Source organism: Cynocephalus volans, chromosome X (assembly GCF_027409185.1).
Source record: "Cynocephalus volans isolate mCynVol1 chromosome X, mCynVol1.pri, whole genome shotgun sequence".
NCBI classification, from domain to species: Eukaryota; Metazoa; Chordata; class Mammalia; order Dermoptera; family Cynocephalidae; genus Cynocephalus; species Cynocephalus volans.
In genome coordinates this window covers 178,252,072-178,270,971 of record NC_084478.1, presented here as the reverse complement: position 1 = coordinate 178,270,971, position 18,900 = coordinate 178,252,072, and the positions used below count along the sequence as shown (strand labels likewise).

Genomic DNA, 18,900 nt, shown 5'->3' with positions numbered 1-18,900 from the left:
TAGTTAGAGAGGTGTAGACAGGAAGGTCCTCGGCCCCACCCTGGCCCTTTGGCTCCCCAGACCTGTCGCATGGGGGACGCTTGCCACCCCACGCCTCGCAGCCCTCTGCCTCAGCCCCTCCCCGTGCCGGCACAGAGGAGCTGACTTAAGGGGCCCTCCCAGTCCCGGAGCCCGATGGCCTTGTTGTCCAGCTGGGGATGGCTAACCCCAGAGGGTGTGGCAGTGACAGGGCCCCAGGCCAATTCTCTGTGGGCCCCTCTCTCCCAGTGGCTCCCAGGCAGGCAGCTGAGCTTTATGGAGCCTCTGGAAGGAAGGTGCCCACCAGCTCCTCACGAGGAGGTGTCCTTGGCTAGGGAGGAACTGGCAGTGGCGCAGGACTCATCTTGGGGCCCCAGGCTGGCGGGGACGTGCCTCCGGGCCCAGCAGAGCAAGCCGCGCAGCTCCGAGGAGATGCTGCTGCTGAAGGAGGCGTAGATCCAGGGGTTGGTGCAGCTGTTGAGGCTGGCCAGCAGCATGAGCAGCACGAAGGGGGGCCCTGCGGAGGTGGAGCTGGGGCTAGGGCTCAGGCTGTTGGGCCGGGGTGTGATCCTGCGTGCCCACCGGGGGCTAACAGTCCACGTGAGCGCATGGGAGTGGGGTGGGGATGCGCGGTGTGTACAGCCAAGCCTGAGTGGCCCCCCATGGTCCAGGCCACAGCCACACCCACCTTCCCGAGGTGCCTCCGGGTCCCACGCTGCCCACAGCTGCACAAGAAAGAAGGGCGCCCAGCACAGCACATAGACGATCACAATCACCAGCGTCATCCTGACGGTCTTGGCCATGGCTGCTGACACCTGGGCTCCCTCACTGGGCCTTCCTGTCCGGCGCCCTCTGCGGTGCCCCCCAGCCCTCTGTGATGGCCCTGGCACCAGACTGGCATGGATCTCCCGGAAGATGAGCACCTGGCAGGCAGCGATACCCAGGGCAGGCGCCACAAACACCATCAGAGCGATCCAGGTGACGTAGGCGCGAAGTCCCCAGGGCTCTGCAAAGTGGGCCCAGCAGTCGAGGTCCCCACTGCCATCTCCCACATCGCGCTGGGCAAAGATGAAGAGCTGGGGCAGGCTGAGAAGGAGCGAGCAGGCCCAGGCCACCAGCACTGGTCGGTTCCAGTGAGCCCCACCTCCGTGGCGGTATGCCAGCATGGGGCGGCAGATGGCGCGGTGGCGGTCCAGCGTCATGGCTAGGATCATGTAGGAGGAGGCATACATGCCTACCATCTGCAAGTACTTGACAGCCCGACACAGGGCATCGGGCCCACGGAAGCGGTCAGTGGCGTCCCAGGCCAGCTGGGGCAGCACTTGGAACAGAGCAACGGCCAGGTCGGCCAGGCACAAGTGGCCGATGAAGACATGCATGGGCGCCCAGCGGCCCCGCCGGCCCCGCCGCACTAGGGCCCCCAACACCAGGCCATTGCTCAGGGCCACGGCCACAAAGACCGTGGCGAGCAGGGCTAGCTCTGCCTGGGCCAGCAGCGGGTCCCGGGCATCCAATGGCGCCTCCTGGCTGTAGTTGCCGTGCCAGCTAGGTGAAGGGAGACGCCCGGGCACGGCTGGGCAGGGTGGGGGAAGAGGACTGAGTTAGGGAGGGTGTGTGCAGGGGGCCCAAGGAGGTTCCCACCTGGCCACCAGAGCCAGTGGCCCAGGCAGTTGTCACCCTGGGCCTCTGGCTTCCCTCGATCCCCTCTCGCTTCCCACTTCCCGGCTCCCGTGTCTGTAGGGAATGTCACACATGCCCGAGGCCCCTGCAGTCCAGGAGGGAAGGGTGGCCCCAGCCCCAGTGAGTAGGTAGAGCCATGCCGTCCCCTCCCCCCTCACTGACAGCTGGGCCAAGCACTTTGTCCCCACCTGCCCCAAAGAGGAGAAGGGGGGCCTTTAGGAAGAGTGGCTTCTCTACTTCACCAAAGCCACTTGGCCTCCTGGCTCATCCCAGGTGGGTGGGGGCCCAGGGGCAGAGCCTTACCGGAGGCGGTAGACGCCAAGACCATGGTGGGGGGCTGGGGCGGGTGTCCTGAGCACCTGGAGGAGACGGGGGGACGAACTCAGCCTCCACTCGAGGGGCCAGCCCCACTGCTCAGGGTCTCTGGAGAGGAACCCTTAGAAAGGTGCCAGCGTGGCGGGTGCCTGTCAGTGTGGGGTGGGGGTCTGGCCTGTGCCCAGTTCTGGGCCAGGAAGATAGAGAGGGACAGTCAGACAGATGGATGCACAGAGCCCAGGACTCTTCCAGGCAGCCCCCAAGACCTGGATTTGGGAGTGGGCACCCGAGGCAGACACATAGACCCCTGCCCTGACAAACGGTGAGAGAGGCCACCATCAGAGGGCTGGAGACTGAGCAGGAGAGGCGAGGTGTGTCCCCCTGGACCCCTTCGCAGCCCCTTACCTGGCCAGGCTCCCGGGCTCCTAGGCAGCTGGTCAGCGGCACGAAGGTGGCCTGGTGGCACTCAGATCTGCTCTTCATCGCCTGCCCCGCCCCAGCCCAGCCTCTGGGAGTGACCTGCACAGGAGGGGACTTCCTCCCCCTCCCCCCCACACCTCCCCTGGCCGCCCATCCACCGGGAAGTAGGTTTCTGGCCTCCTCTGTTTCCCTTCCTGCCCCAGGGCCTGCCTGGTCCGTCCCCTGGACTCCTTCCCTCCCCCACCCCGCTCCTGAGGGCCCTGAGCCCGCTTCAGCCGGTCCCCAGCTTGGTCCAGCTGCAACTTCCACACCCACCATCCCACCCTGCCCACCCCCAGCCCCACAGGGCTCATCCTACTAGAATGGCCGGTCTGGCAGTGCTCTGGGAGATCACTGAGTTCGGCACCTCCATTGTATAAGCGGGGAAATTGAGGCCAGGGATGGGTGACCTGGATCACACAGTTTCTCTGTAGCAAAGGTTCACTCCCCTTTCCCAAGCCAGGCTCCTTCTGTCCCTCTTTGGGCCCAGGCAAAGAAGGGGTGAAAGCACCCTCTTTGGGCCCCTCCCAGGCCCACACAGGCCCCTCCTCCTCCTCAATTAGGGCCTGGCTGGCCGGAGATGAGGGACAGGAAGGGAGGGGGTGGGGCAGGGGACAAGCCAGGGCTTAACGTGCCCCTGTGAGATCCAGCTTCCTCCCTAGGGTCCTGTGGAAGCCAGGGACACCCCCACCCTCTTCCTCCTCCCCACCTGCAGCTACCTGGCCCCCACACCCTCGCACACACGACACAGCCACACGCCCGCCGACACTCACGCTTGGCATGGAGTCACACGCTCACACACATGCACATGTGACGTGCGCCGGGCGCATGTTCCCTGTACCTGTCCCCTGCGGAGGGGCCTGCCTGAGAGGGGAGCTTCGATGGCGGGGTTCAGGGCTGGGCTGGCCCTCCGTCCCCTCCATGTCCCCAGCCCCGGCCCTTCCCCCTCCCCCGCCTCTCACGCCCAACACCGACCCGCCGGGACCAGGCCCCTCTTTTCCTGTTTGTCTGTCTTCTCTGTTGACCTGCAAGGCTAGAGACCAAAACAGCCTCGCACTGACCAGGTCCAAGTGCGGCGGATGGCCAAGGCCTCCTCTTCCTGCCCAGAGAGCCCCAGCCACTCCCAGCCCTGGAAGGTCGAGGGACACCGTGGGCGTCGCCCAAAGATGCAGAGATGCCCACGCTCTCCCCACACACCACCCACGCACACACCAGCCACCACACACGTCCACATCCACCCCCACACAGCACACACTACACACCAGACCACAAACGTGCACACGCCACACACCTCCGCACATCACACACAGCACACACTAGACACCAGGCCACGCACCGCCACACACCACACATGCACTCACACCGCACACAGCACGTCCCCCGCCATGCAAACACCACACAGATGCACACACACACCATTCACAAACATGCGCTCAAACATAACAGCACACACTGCAGTACACACACCACACATAGCACACGCAGCCCGCGTCTGCCACATACACACATCCCACATGCATAGTTGTCATGTTTTTGTGCAGCCCTCGGAAGTGGGGTGCAGATGCTGATACCGAGGCCCGAACACCAGCCGCGGCTCCTCAGAACACACACGTCCTGTAAGCACCCAATGTCATCAGCCTGGGAGCATAGAAACGACCTTCCTGATGCCATCCAGATCACCAAAGTGGGAGAAAGTGGAGCCCCCAGCTGTGCAGATCAGCTCAGGCCAGATTCTAGAACAGACGATTCAAGGGAAAGCCACCAGGGGAAGTCCCACCCATCCCCATGTGCCAGCCCACAGTGGCCTCTGGGGACTTGGTATCAAGGAGACAAACTTCCTTGTCATCTGATGATGCCTCTCAATTGACAGAGAAGTTAAGGACCCTGGTTTGGGAATAAGACCAAACAAGCCTCAAGTCCCTGCTTTGCCACATTGTGCAGGTTACACCCAGCTCTTTGCGCCTCAGCTTCCCATCCTGTAAAATGGGAATTGAGTGATTGAAGGCTGAAGGATGACGGTAAGTGGGCAAAGACCTGCAGCTGGCAGGTCTGTGGAAATGCCTTCTTTCGTGCCACCTACAGCTGGCTGCAGGCTGGGGAGGAAGCCCCCAGGGAAAGTTGAAGAAGTGATGCCAGCCTTCTGGACTAAGCAGGCAACCATCTCTGTAGCCATGCGGGGCCGGATCCCAGCTGTGGGCTGCAACTGCTGAGTGATGTGGCCAGCGCAGGGCCATCTCTGCTCCCTGGACTCCCTATTGTCACACCTGGGGAAAAGTCCCAGGGGAAGGGCCGCTGCCGAAGTCTTCTCTGGCCTCCAAGAAAAGCAAAGGGTGGGGTTTGTGTCCATGCAAAGGGTGGGGTTTGTGTCCATACCAAGGGGAGGATGCAGCTCCCCCTGCTCAGCCAGGACAAGTGCTGGGCAACTCTGGGAGGAACTGAGTTCCACAGCCTGGAGTTCCAAAGGCTCAGGAGCCTGTGAGCGCACACGTGCAGGCGCTGCATGGAGCAGGAAAGATGGGGCTGGGCAATAGTCCTATGGGAAGAAAGGTGACTGGACTTATGACCCATCAGGGCCACATGGGTCAACAGAGATGGCACTGGGCTGCCCAGAAGCCCCTGCCCTCCCTCTGGGTGGTGTTAACCAGGAACAGGGCATCTACCTGCATGGGGGGGGAGGGCAGGTCCCCACTCCCCCCCAGTGCAGCTCCCTCTGCACACCCCCCGCTGGTCCCTCTAAGACTTGTAGAAAGGGCTCTGCGGGTGTCCGAGGTGTGGCCCCTGATCTCCCCCAGCTCACTGTCTGAGCAGAAGGGGATGGGGGTGGGGACACACTGACATCCCCCAGACCCCAGCCAAAGGGGAGGAGAGGCAGAGCCTCAGGACCTCGGGCTGGCCTGTTCTCTACCCACTGGCTCCCCATGATCAGAACCCTTCACTCACCACAGCAAGTGCTGTGAGCCCTGCACTGTGAATGTGGACATGGAAGGACCTGGGCCTTGCCCCTAGGAGTGCATGGGTCTGTGCAGAGAGGAGTGGAGGCAGGGAGGCCGGTAGAGGCTGTCGCTGTCACCCAGGAGAGAAATGGTGCAACCCAATTAACGCAGGGCAGTGGGATGGAGAGGGGCGAGCAGATGGGAAAGGCAGTCAGAGGGCTCTGGATAGACTTTAAAGGACATTTAAGGGATGAAAGAGAAAGGGGAGGTAGCCAAGGACATGGAGGAGAAGAGACTTGGGTTGCCCTAAGGGAAGAAAGGACACTCACAAGGCTGCTGAGAGGCCGCTCCTGGGGAAGGAGAGAAGTGCCCCAACTGTGTGCGGGGCGGCCGTGCACGTGTCAACAGCAGTGCATCTCACCCTGACGGAATAACATGGAAGGAGCAGAGCCCTGGGAGACGCTGGGAGACGGGGTGGGAGCAATGGATCAGAAGCTGAGATTGAAGGGGACAAAAACAGATTGAATAAAAATGTGTGTGTGTGTATGCGCTGGGACGTGCGTGGGGCGTTGGAAGGCCCTTTGTTCCAGTCTGAAGATGATGGTCTAATTCTGTCCACTAACCTGAAGTTCAGATCAAAGGGAATAATAGCTGTGAAAGCGAGACAGAGCCTCTTTGTGGGTCGCGGGGTGGACGAGACAGGTACTGGATAGACCAGGAGTCGCGCAGAGCAGGAGGGGCGGCTGGGTGCCAGCAGGAGGAGGGTGCCCTCTCACGGGGCTGGGGGTGCATGGGCGCTGGGGGTGAGGAGCTGTGGGCAGAAGGCAGGTGAGTGGTCGAGGTGTTGAGGGCCATGGCTCAGACGGTCACGAGGTCATCCTCTGAGGGTCAGGTACCCCAGCAGGAGGAGCCTCCTTTGGGGTTAAAGTTGTACACACACGTATGTGGTTTAAAGAGGCAGATGGCTCAGTGAGGCCCCTTAAGAAAGCGCCAGCCGCCCCTCCTCATGTCCCCTCCTCAAGTCCCCGGCCCAAAGGCGAGCGATTTCAGTTCCTGCGGGTGGGCTCTTCTGGTGATCGCCTCTGGGTGTCCCGGTCCCACGCCTGCGCGCTCTCCCCCACGTCCTCCTGCCTCCGCGATCTTACATCTGCTGTGGCTTGCTCGGGCTTCGGGGTTGACACACTCGTGGCCGGGTGACTGTCTTCCACAGCCAAGCCACTGCCGAGGCAATGCTTTCTCTCCTTCTCCAGATCGACCTGCTAAAATCAGCTTCATTGAGGTATAATTAGCATACAATAGAATTCACTAATTCTCGTTGCACAGTTTCAAGAAATGTGACAAACGTATGCAGGCGTGTCTCCACCACCATCACAATGATATAGAACAAACCTTGGCATTGTTCCAGAAAGTTCCCTCCTGACCCTTTGCAGTCAATCTCCTGGAGCCTATCAATTTGCTTTTTCTAGAATTTTGTATGCATAGAATCATAGAGTATGCAGCATTTTGTGTCTAGCTTCTCTCACTTAGCATAACGCCTCTGACTCACCTTACGTTGTCTGTGTCGGAGCGCCTTCCTTTTCAGTAGTGCTAAGCCGTGCTCCGCTGTAAGAATGAACCACACTTCATTCTGTTACCACTTGATGGACACTTGGGTCGTTTCCAGTTTGGCGCTGTTATGTACAAAGCCACTCTGAGCAACTGAGTACACTAGTACATGTCTCTAAATACTTAGGAGGAGCGGGACTGCTGAGTCATATGGTAAGTGTCTGTTTAAGTTTACAAGAAACTGCCAATCTTTTCTTCTTTTTTTGCAGCTGGCCAGTACAAGGATCCAAACTCTTGACCTTAGTGTGACAAGGCTGAGCCCTAACCAACTGTGCTAACCGGCCAGCCCGGAAACTGCCAGATTGTTTTCCTGACTTATTGTACCATTTTGCATTCCCACCAGCACTGTATAACAGTTCCATTTGCTCTGCATCTTTGCCAGTACTAGGTATTATCAGCCTTTAAATTGTTTTAGTCTCTTTAATTTTAACCACTTTAATGATATTTTACTGGGCTTTTCATTTAATTATTTGCAATGTGTATATCTTCTTTGGTGAAGTATCTAGTCAAATCTTATGCCGATTTCTTTCTTTCTTTTTTTTTTTGGTGGCTGGCTGGTATGAGGATCTGAACCCTTGACCTTGACAATTTTTAAGAGTTTTCTTAATTATTGGGTTGTAAGAGTTTTTTTTTTTTTCTTTTCAATATATTCCGAATACAAATCCTTAAACAGATGTTTCCCGAATATTTTCTCCCAGTATGTGGCCTGCCTTTTCATCTCACTGTCTCTAAAAAAGCACGTTTTTTGTTTGGACGGCATCTAATTTATCAATTCTTTTTTTTTTTTTCATGGTTTGTGCTTTTTGTGTCCTATCTAAGAAGTATTTTTCTAGTCCAATGTCACAAAGATATTCTCCTATGATTTTTTTGTGGAAGCTTTATACATAAGTCTGATTCATTGCAAGTTACATTTTGTGCATGGCGTGAAGTAAAGGGTGAGGTTCAGGGCTGGCCAGTTAGTGTAGCTGGTCTGAGCATAGCCTTGTAACACCAAGGTCAAGGGTTCTGATCCCAATAAGGGCCAGCACCAAAAAAAAAAAAAAAAAGGTCGAGGTTCATTCTTTTGCATATGGATATCCAATTGTTCCAGCACCATTTGTTCAAAAGACTGTCGACTGTCTTTCTCCCATTGAATTACCTTGGCGCCTTTGCCGAAAATCAGTTTCATGTGTGTGGGTCTATTTCTGGACTCTCAATTCTGTTCCATTGATCTATGTGTCTATCATTACTGTAGAATTATAGCAAGTCTTGAAATCAGATAGTATAAATCCTTCAACTTTGCTCTTCTTTCTCAAAATCGTTTTGGCTAGTCTAGGTAATCTGCATTTTCGTATAAACTTTAGAATCAGCTTGTCAGTTTATACAGGAAAAAAAAGGTGCAGGGAGAACTGACATCTTCATGATAATGAGTCTTTCAACCCATGAATATAGTATTTCTCTCCATTTATTTAAGTTTCTTTAATTTCTCTTAGCAACATTTTGTAGTTTTTAGTGCACAGATGTTGCACATATGTTATTAAGTCATTTCTAATTATTTCGTATTTTTGATGGTATTGTAAATGGTATTTTTAAATGTCAATTTTGGATTGATGCTAGTATATAAAATACTATGGATATTTTCATATTGACTGTTTATCATGCAACCCTGCTTAATTCACTTAATAATTCTACTTTTTGTTTTTGTAGATTTCTTAGGATTTTTTTTTTACATAGGCAATCATGTCATCTGAATAAGGACACTTCCTTTTTCCTTTCTAATCTGTATGCCTTTTGTTCCTTTTTCTTGCCTTACTGCACTAGCTAGAACCTCCAGTACAACGATGAATAAAAGTGGTGAGAGCAGACATCTTTGTCTTGTTCCTGCTCATAAGGGAACAGCAGTCCATCTGTCACCATTAAATCTGATGTCAACTGTGGTTTTTCACAGATGCCCTTTAATAGGCCGAGGAGGTTTCCCTCTGTTCCTAGTTTACTGAAAGCTTTAATCACAAGTTGGTATTGAGTTTGGCAAATGTTTTTTCTGCATCTATTGAGATGATCATTTCATTTTCCTTTTTGTTGTTGGTCTGTTAATATGGTTCATTACACTGACGTTTTCTTTTTTTTCTTTTTCTTTTTTTGGGGTTGACCAGTAGTACAGGGATCCAAATCCTTGACCTTGGTGTTACAAGGCTGTGCTCTAACCAACTGAGCTGAGCAGCCAGCCCTGATACATTGACTGATTTTCAAATGTTGAAACAATCTTGCATTCCTGGGAGGAACCGTATTTGGTCATGATGTATTGTCTTTTTATATATTGCTAGATTTGATTGCTCAAACTTTGTTTAGCATTTTTACATCTGTATTCATGAGGGATACTGGTCTGTGGTTTAACTCTTCATCTGATTGATGTCTTTGGTCTTGGAATGAGTATAATGCTAACCTTCTAAAATAAATTGGGAAAAGTTCCTGCCTTTTCTAGTTTTTGGAAGAGTTTGTGTAGAATTGGTATTATTTCTGGGCCAGCCCGTGGCTCACTTGGGAGAGTGTGGTGTTGACAACACCAAGCCAAGGGTTAAGATCCCCTTACTGGTAATCTTTAAAAAAAAAAAAAAAAAAAGAATTGATATTATTTCTTCCATAATGTTTGCTAGAATTCACCAGTAGAGCCATGTAAGTCTGAAGTTTTCTTTTCTTTTCTTTTTTTTTTGTCTTTTTGTGACCGGCTGCACCGTGCTCAGCCAGTGAGCGCACCGGCCATCATTATATAGGATCCGAACTCGCTGCGGGAGCACTGCTGCGCTCCCAGTGCTGCACTCTCCCGAGTGCGCCACGGGGTCAGCCCTGAAGTTTTCTTTCTCAGAATGTTTTTAATTACAAATTCAACTCCTTTAACAGATACAGGACTAGTCAGGTTATCTATTTCTTCCTGAATGAACTTTGACACTTTGTATCTTTCAAGAAATTTGTCCATTTCATCTAAGTTGTTGAATGTGTTGGCATAAGTTTTTCACAATATCCTCTTATTATCCTTTTAATGTTTGTAGGATCTGTAGTGATGTCCCCTCTTTCATTCTCAATATTGGAAATTTGTATCTTTTCTCCATTTTTTCTGATTGCTCTGGCTAGAGGTTTATCAATTTCATTGATCTTTCCAAAGAAGTAGCTTCTGTTTTTATATATTTTACTCTGTTGTTTTTCTCTTTTTTATTTCATTGATTTCCACTCTTTATTATCCCCTCCCTTATGGCTTATTTTGGATTTAATTTGCTCTTCCTTTCTATTTTCTTAAATTGGAAATTTGAATAATTGATTTGGGACCTTTCTCCTTTTCTAATATAAGCAGTTAATAACTTCTTTAGTTGAATTACCAAATTTTGATATTTTATGTTTTCAAGTCTATTCAGTTAAAGATATTTTCTAATTTCACTTCTGATTTCTTCTTTGGTCCATGGGCTATTTGGAAGTATATTTTTGTATTTAGAAATTTCCTAGGTATTGTTTTGTTGATGATTTCTAATCCAACATCATTGTGGCTTCTACCTTTTGTAATTTATTGAGGCTTGTTCAATTGCCCAGGATGTTATCTATGTTAGTGAATGTTCCATCTGCACTTGACAAAAATATGTGTTTGGCTGTTTTAGGTTCTATAAATATCAGTTAGGTAAATTTGGTTGATAGTGTTGTTCAAAACTATGTTCTCATCAGCACCACACTCTCCCAAGTGAGCCACGGGCCGGCCCTGCAATTTCAGAGAGTCAGAGAAGGAGATGTGATGATGGAAGCAGAGGTCAGAGTGTTGTGATCACTGATTTCAAGATGCAGAAGAGGCCACAGCCACAGAATCCACGTGACATCTAGAAGTTGGAAAAGGACATTATTACACCATATTAAAACTTCACCCAGATGGTGACTGTGGGCCTACCCAAAGCTGTACCCAACATAAGGAGCAACATCAGAAACTTAACACTGTAGGTGGAATTGAAATAGACTTTACAGCAGCGGCAGCAGCGGAGGAGCCGGCGGCAGTGGCAGCAGCAGCAGTGGCGCCCTCGACAGCAGCGGCAGTGGCGGAAGCGGCGCCAGTGGTAGCGGTGGCAGCGGCAGCAGCGGAGGAACTGGTGGCAGCAGTGGAGGAGCCGGCGGCAGCGACAGCAGCAGCAGTGGCACCGGCAGTAGCGGCGCCAGTGGCAGCAGCGGGGGAAGTGGCACCAGCGGTAGCAGAAGCAGCGGCAGGAGCGGGGGAAGCGGCAGCCGCGGGGGAAGCAGCAGCAGCAGGAGCAACACCCTGCGGTACCGCCCCGTCACCCAGCAGCCCGGCAGAGTCCAAGCTGACCAGAGAGGTGGCTCACCAGAGAGGTGGCTCCCCGGAGAGGCCCAACACCCGAGGCAACCATACACACAAGGCACTAGGGGCCAATTGAGCAGTCACTGAGGTAGCCATACCAAATTGGCAACCACAGCAACATCTTAGTTAGTCAATAGTGTCAAACCTGGGGACTGTGAAACCCCCTGCCACAATGAATAAACAACAAAGAAAAGATACCAGAAATACGAAAAATCAAGAAAGTACACCACCCAAAGATAATAAATCTCAAGCTCTAGATCCTATAGAACAAGAAGCCCTTGAAATGAGTGGCAAGGAATTTCGAGTGATAATTCTAAAGAAACTGAATGAGATACAAGAAAACTCAGCTAGACATCATGATGAAAGGAGGAAAAGTATACAGGACCTGAAGGAGGAAATGTACAAGGAAATCAATGCCCTGAAAAAAAATGTAGCAGAACTTGCCGAACTGAAGAAGTTATTCAGCGAAATAAAAAACGCAATGGAGAGCTTAACCAACAGGCTTGTGGAACTTGAAGAGAGAACCTCTGAACTTGAAGATGGGCTGTTTGAAATAACACAAGCAGACAAAAAAAAAAAAAAAAAAGAAAGAAAGAAAGAAAAAGGAATCAAAGGCATTGAAGAAAATCTGAGAGAGGTATCAGACAACCTTAAGTGCTCAAATATCCGAGTCATGGGTATTCCAGAAGGGTAGGAAAAAGGAGATTGCATTGAAAACATATTCAACAAAATAGTGGCAGAAAACTTCCCAGGTATAGGAAAAATCACAGATCTTCAGATCCAGGAAGCTCAACGATCTCCAAACGTATTCAACCCAAAAAGGTCTTCTCCAAGACATGTTATAGTCAAACTGGCAAAACTCAAAGACAAAGAGAGAATCTTAAAAGCTGCAAGAGAGAAGCGTCAAATCACCTATAAAGGAGCCCCGATCAGGCTAACATCAGACTTTTCATCACAAACCCTAAAAGCCAGAAAGGAATGGGATGATATATTCAAAATACTAAAAGACAGAGATTGTCAGCCAAGAATACTCTACCCTGCAAGGCTATCCTTCCGAAATGAAGGGCAAATAGTATATTTCTCAGACAAACAAAAACTGCGGGAGTTCACCACCACACAACCACCCTTACAAGAAATTCTCAAGGGAGTACTGGGTTTGGTTCCTGAAAAATAACTACCACTGCCATAAAAGCCAAGAAAAATCTAAACCCAATAGTATAATAAAAATGGCATTCATGAGGAGAAAACAAACAAACAAAAAGGCTATCTACAACCTAAGGAACCGACAAACACAGAAAACAAACAGTAAATCAGAAAACAAGGAACAAAAGATGCTTAAGAAAGCCAAACAACAATTAATAAAATGCTAGGAATAAATCAACACTTTTCAATAACTACTCTTAATGTAAAAGGCTTAAATTCCCCAATCAAAAGACACAGACTGGCTGACTGGATTAAAAAGGAGGATCCAACTATATGCAGCCTTCAAGAGACCCACCTCACCCATAAAGACTCACATAGACTAAGAGTGAAAGGATGGAAAAAGATTTACCATGCAAACAGAAAAGAAAAACGAGCTGGAGTAGCTATTCTTATATCTGACAAAGTAGACTTTAAACTAAAAACCATAAAAAGAGACAATGAGGGACACTACATAATGATAAAAGGACTGATCCATCAAGAAGACATAACAATCATAAATATGTACGCACCCAATGTTGGAGCAGCCAGATTGATAAAACAAACTCTAATAGACCTAAAGAAGGAAATAGACACTAATACCATAAGAGCAGGGGACCTGAACACCCCACTGTCAGTATTGGACAGATCATCTAGGCAAAGAATCAGCAGAGAAACTCAAGATCTAAACAATACTCTAGACCAATTGGACTTGGCAGATATCTACAGAACATTCCATCCAACAACCTCAGAATATTCATTCTTCTCATCAGCACATTGATGATTCTCCAGGATAGATCACATATTAGGTCACAAATCGAGTCTCAACAAATTCAAAAAAATTGGAATTATCCCATGTATTTTCTCAGACCACAATGGATTAAAATTAGAAATTAATAACAAACAAAACTCTGGAAACTATACAGACACATGGAAATTAAACAGCATTCTACTTAATGACATATGGGTCCAAGAAGAAATCAAGCAGGAAATCAAAAAATTTATTGAAACTAATGAAAATAATGATACATCATACCAAAACCTGTGGGATACTGCAAAAGCAGTATTAAGGGGGAAATTTATTGCATTAAATGCTCACCTCAGAAGAATGGAAAGATGACAAGTGAACAACCTAACACTTCACCTTAAAGATCTAGAAAAACAAGAACAATCCAAACCTAAAGTTAGCAGATGGAAAGAAATCATTAAGATCAGAGCAGAACTTAATGAAATTGAAACCCAAAAAACAATACAAAAGATCAATGAATCAAAAAGTTGGTTTTTTGAAAAGATAAATAAAATTGACAAACCATTAGCATGGCTAACAAAAAAAAGAAGAGAGAAGATTCAAATAACAAAAATTAGAAATGAAAAAGGTGATATTACTACTGATACATCTGATATACAAGGAATCATTCGAGACATCTATAAACAACTATATGCCTACAAATTTGAAAATCTGGAGGAAATGGATAAATTTCTGGACACACACAAGCTCCCAAAACTGAGCCATGAAGATGTAGAAAATCTGAACACATCAATAACAATAAAGGAGATTGAAGCTGTTATCAGAAGGCTCCCAACAAAGAAAAGCCCAGGACCAGATGGATTCACAGCAGAATTTTACCAAACATTCAAAGAGGAATTGACACCGATTCTTTACAAACTATTCCAAAAGATTGAAAGAGAGGCAAATCTCCCAAACTCATTCTATGAAGCAAACATCATCCTGATACCAAAACCAGGTAAAGATATAACCAAAAAAGAAAACTACAGGCCGATATCCTTGATGAATATAGATGCAAAAATCCTCACTAAAATACTAGCAAACAGAATACAGCAACACATCCGTAAAATTATTCACCACAATCAAGTGGGATTCATCCCAGGGATGCAAGGTTGGGTCAACATATGCAAATCAATAAATGTGATACACCATATTAATAAAGTCAAACATAAGGACCATATGATCATCTCTATAGATGCTGAAAAAGCATTTGATAAAATTCAACACTCATTCATGACAAAGACCCTCTATAAGTTAGGTATAGATGGAAAGTATCTCAACATAATTAAAGCCATATATGATAAACCCACTGCCAATATCATCCTGAATGGGGAAAAGCTGGAAGCTTTTCCTTTAATAACAGGAACTAGACAAGGATGCCCACTCTCACCACTCCTATTCAACATAGTGTTGGAAGTACTAGCCAGAGCAATCAGAGAAGAGAAGGAAATAAAGGGCATCCAGATTGGAAAAGATGAAGTCAAACTGTCCCTGTTTGCAGATGACATGATCCTATATATCGAACAGCCTAAAACGTCTACAAAAAAACTCTTGGAGTTGATAAATGATTTCAGCACAGTAGCAAGATACAAAATCAACACACAAAAATCAGTAGCATTTCTATTCTCCAATAGTGAACATGCAGAAAGAGAAATCAAGAAAGCCTGCCCATTTACAATAGCCACCAAAAAAATAAAATACTTAGGAATTGAGTTAACCAATGATGTGAAAAATCTCTATAATGAGAACTACAAACCACTGCTGAGAGAAATTAGAGAGGATACAAGAGGATGGAAAGATATCCCATGCTCTTGGATTGGAAGAATTAACATAGTGAAAATGTCCATATTACGCAAAGTGATATACAAATTCAATGCAATCCCCATCAAAATTCTGATGACATTTTTCTCAGAAATGGAAAGAACTATCCAGACATTTATATGGAATAACAAAAGAGCATGCATAGCCAAAGCAACGCTGAGCAAAAAAAAAATAAAGCTGGAGGCATAACACTACCTGACTTTAAACTATACTACAAAGCTATAATAACCAAAACAGTATGGTACTGGCATAAAAACAGACACACTGATCAATGGAATAGAATAGAGAATCCAGAAATCAACCCACACACCTACAGCCATCTGATCTTTGACAAAGGCACCAAGCCTATACACTGGGGAAGAGACTGCCTCTTTAGCAAATGGTGCTGGGAGAACTGGATATCAATATGCAGGAGAATGAAACTAGACCCATACCTTTCACCATACACTAAAGTCAACTCAAAATGGATTAAAGAATTAAATATACACCCTGAAACAATAAAACTTCTTAAAGAAAACATAGGAGAAACACTTCAGGAAATAGGACTGGACACAGACTTCATGAATATGACCCCAAAAGCACGGGCAACCAAAGGAAAAATAAACAAATGGGATTATATTAAACTAAAGAGCTTCTGCACAGCAAAAGAAACAATTAACAGAGTTAAAAGACAACCAACAGAGTGGGAGAAAATATTTGCAAAATATACATCTGACAAAGGATTAATATCCAGAATATACAAGGAACTCAAACAACTTTACAAGAAAAAAACAAGCAACCGAATTAAAAATGGGCAAAAGAGCTAAGTAGGCATTTCTCTAAGGAAGATATACAAATGACCAACAGACATATGAAAAAATGCTCAGCATCACTCAGCATCCGGGAAATGCAAATCAAAACCACACTGAGATACCATCTAACCCCAGTTAGGATGGCTAAAATCCAAAAGACTCTGAACGATAAATGCTGGTGGGGTTGCGGAGAAAAAGGAACTCTCATACATTGCTGGTGGGACTGCAAAATGGTGCAGCCTCTATGGAAAATGGTATGGAGGTTCCTCAAAAAATTGCAGATAGATCTGCCATATGACCCAGCTATCTCACTGCTGGGAATATATCCAGAGGAATGGAAATCATCAAGTCGAAGGGATACCTGCTCCCCAATGTTCATCGCAGCACTCTTTACAATAGCCAAGAGTTGGAACCAGCCCAAATGTCCATCATCGGATGAGTGGATACGGAAAATGTGGTACATCTACACAATGGAATACTACTCAGCTATAAAAACGAATGAAATACTGCCATTTGCAACAACATGGATGGACCTTGAGCGAATTATATTAAGTGAAACAAGTCAGGCACAGAAAGAGAAATATCACATGTTCTCACTTATTGGTAGGAGCTAAAAATAAATAAATAAATTCACACACACACACACACAGAAAAAAAAACGGGGGGGAGGGGAAAGAAGACATAACAAGTACAATTCCTTGAAGTTGGTACGACAAGCCAACAGAAAGGACATTGTTGGGGGGGAGGGGGGAGAGGGAGGAGGGAGGGAGGTTTCGGTGATGGGCCACAATAATCAACCACATTGTGTTTCGACAAAATAAAATAAAATAAAATAATCTATATTCTTACTGATTAGTTTTCCTTTTGGTATGTTTGGAGATTTGTCTATTTCTAGAACCCTTTAGTGCTATTAATTTTGTTTCATGTATTTGGGAAATTCGTTATTAGGTGCTTACATATTTGAAATGGTTATGTCTTCTTGATTTGTCCCTTTTTCATTATGGGAAATGTCCCTCTTTATCGCTGGTAATACTCTGTCTTGAATTCCACTCTGTATGATATTAGTACAGCCATACCAGCTTTCTTAAGCTCAGTGTTTACTTGGTATATCTTTTTCCATCCTTTTACTTTCAACATGTCTGTGTCTTTATGCTTAAGATGTGCTTCCCGTAAACAACATAGCTATTTTATCTAGCTTGACAGTGTCTGCCTTTTAACTGGTGTGTGTGGCAGATTGTGTTTTTCGAAGGTAGCCCCAACAGTATCTCCCATTCCCACATGCTCTTCTGGAACCTTGCCACTTCCTCCTCAAGAGGTGGAATTTAACCCTCCCCCCTATAATCTGGGCTGGCTTGTGACTTGCTTGTAATCAAGATAATATGGTGAAAGTGGTGCTGCTTGATTTCTGAGGCTAGGTCAGAAAAGGCCATGCAGCTTCTGCCTTGTTAGTGGGGACATGCACTCGTCAAGCCTTTTGCCGCCATGTAGGCAGCCCAGCTTCCCAGAAGGTACCATGCTGTGAGAAAGCCCAAACCAGCCATCATGGAGAAACCACATGCAAGGGCTCTGAGACAACACGAAGAGGGAGAGATGCCCAGTCAGCTCTAATCTGCTCCAGCACCATGAGATTCCAGCTTCCGCCACGGTCTAACAGGTCATGAAGGATCCTGAGCCAGAACTGCCCAGGTGAGCCCTTACCCATGTTTTTTTAGCATTGCAATATCTATCTATCTATCTATCTTTCTATCTATAATCTATCTATATGCATATCTGTATCTATCTATATAACTTGACATTTTTACCATTTTAAATGTACAACTCAGTGGCATTAATTAAACTCACAATGCTGTGCAACCATCACCAGTATCTGTCTCTAAAACTTTTTTCATCACCCCAAACAGAAGCTCTATACCCACTAAGCAGTAACTCTACATTCCCCCCAACCCCCAGCCCCAGCAACCTGTAATGTACTTTCTGTCTCTATAAATTTGTGTATTTTAGATATTTTGTATAAGTGGAATCATATAATATTTGTCCTTTTGTGTCTGCCTTCTTTCACTTAGCATAATGTTTTCAAGGTTTATTCATGCTGTAACATGTATCCAAAGTTCATCCCTTTTTATGGCTGATAATAGTGCATTGTATGGCTGGACCACATTTTGTTTATTCATTCATCTGTGGAGGGACATTTAGGTTGTTTCCACCTTTTGGCTATTGTCAATAATGCTGCAATAAACACTGACAAACCAGTATCGATTTGAATTTTTGTTTTCAATTATTTTGAGGACATACCTGGGAGTGGAATTGATGGATTGTATGATAATTCAATGTTTAGGTTTTTGAGGAACTCACATGCTATACTTTTTTTGTTTGTTTGTTTTAAATTTTTTGGTTGCTGGCTGGTATGGGGATCCGGACCCTTGACCTTGGTGTCATCAGCACTGTGTTCTAACCAACTGAGCTAACTGGCCAGAGCCAATTTGGCATATTTTTTTTTAGTCGTACTCATGGCTAAGATTTATTACAGCAAAAGGATCCAAAGAAAAATAGCAAAGGGAAAAGGTACATTGGAGGAGGTCTGGAGGTAACCAGGTGCAAGCTTCCAAGAGCCCTCTCCCAGTGGAGTCACACGGGACTTGCTTAATTCTTGCAGCATCAAATTGTGACAACGGGTGCACTAGTCTGTTTTGTGTTGCTATAACAAAATATGTGGAACTGGGTAATTTATAAAGAAAATGAAGTTATTTGCTTACAGTTTCTGAGGCTGGGAAGTTCAAAGTCCATCTGGTGGTGGTGACAGTGACCCAAGGGTCTCACATTGCAAGATGGTGGAAGCAGAGAGAGCAGAGAGAGACAGACCCTCCTCTTCTTTTGAAGCCCTCAGAACCTCATCCCTGACCACCATTTTTAATCCATTCACTACTGCATGGTCCTACAGTCCAATCACCTCTTCAAGGCTCCCTAATTGATAAGGAAGATGCCAGC

General features: G+C 47.0%; 1 protein-coding gene across 1 annotated transcript; it reads right to left on the bottom strand.

Moving 5' to 3' along the window:
• Positions 1 to 307: 307 nt before the first annotated feature.
• Positions 308 to 2,026, bottom strand: AVPR2 (arginine vasopressin receptor 2). The gene is made up of 3 exons (XM_063084256.1): positions 2,002 to 2,026; positions 707 to 1,591; positions 308 to 535 (listed from the first exon to the last, which is right to left on the bottom strand). The coding sequence occupies exons 1-3, from the start codon at positions 2,024 to 2,026 to the stop codon at positions 330 to 332; spliced, it is 1,116 nt and encodes a 371-aa protein (XP_062940326.1). The 3' UTR covers positions 308 to 329.
• Positions 2,027 to 18,900: the final 16,874 nt, after the last annotated feature.

What these genes read in the sequence shown, in the direction of transcription:
- AVPR2 (XM_063084256.1), bottom strand. Translation starts at nt 2,026, where the DNA reads ATGGTCTTGGCGTCTACCGCCTCCG. An exon ending in CTTGGCGTCTACCGCCTCCG is followed by an intron (nt 1,592 to 2,001) that starts GTAAGGCTCTGC and finishes CACCCTGCCCAG; the next exon opens with CCGTGCCCGGGCGTCTCCCT. An exon ending in CCCGGAGGCACCTCGGGAAG is followed by an intron (nt 536 to 706) that starts GTGGGTGTGGCT and finishes CCACCTCCGCAG; the next exon opens with GGCCCCCCTTCGTGCTGCTC.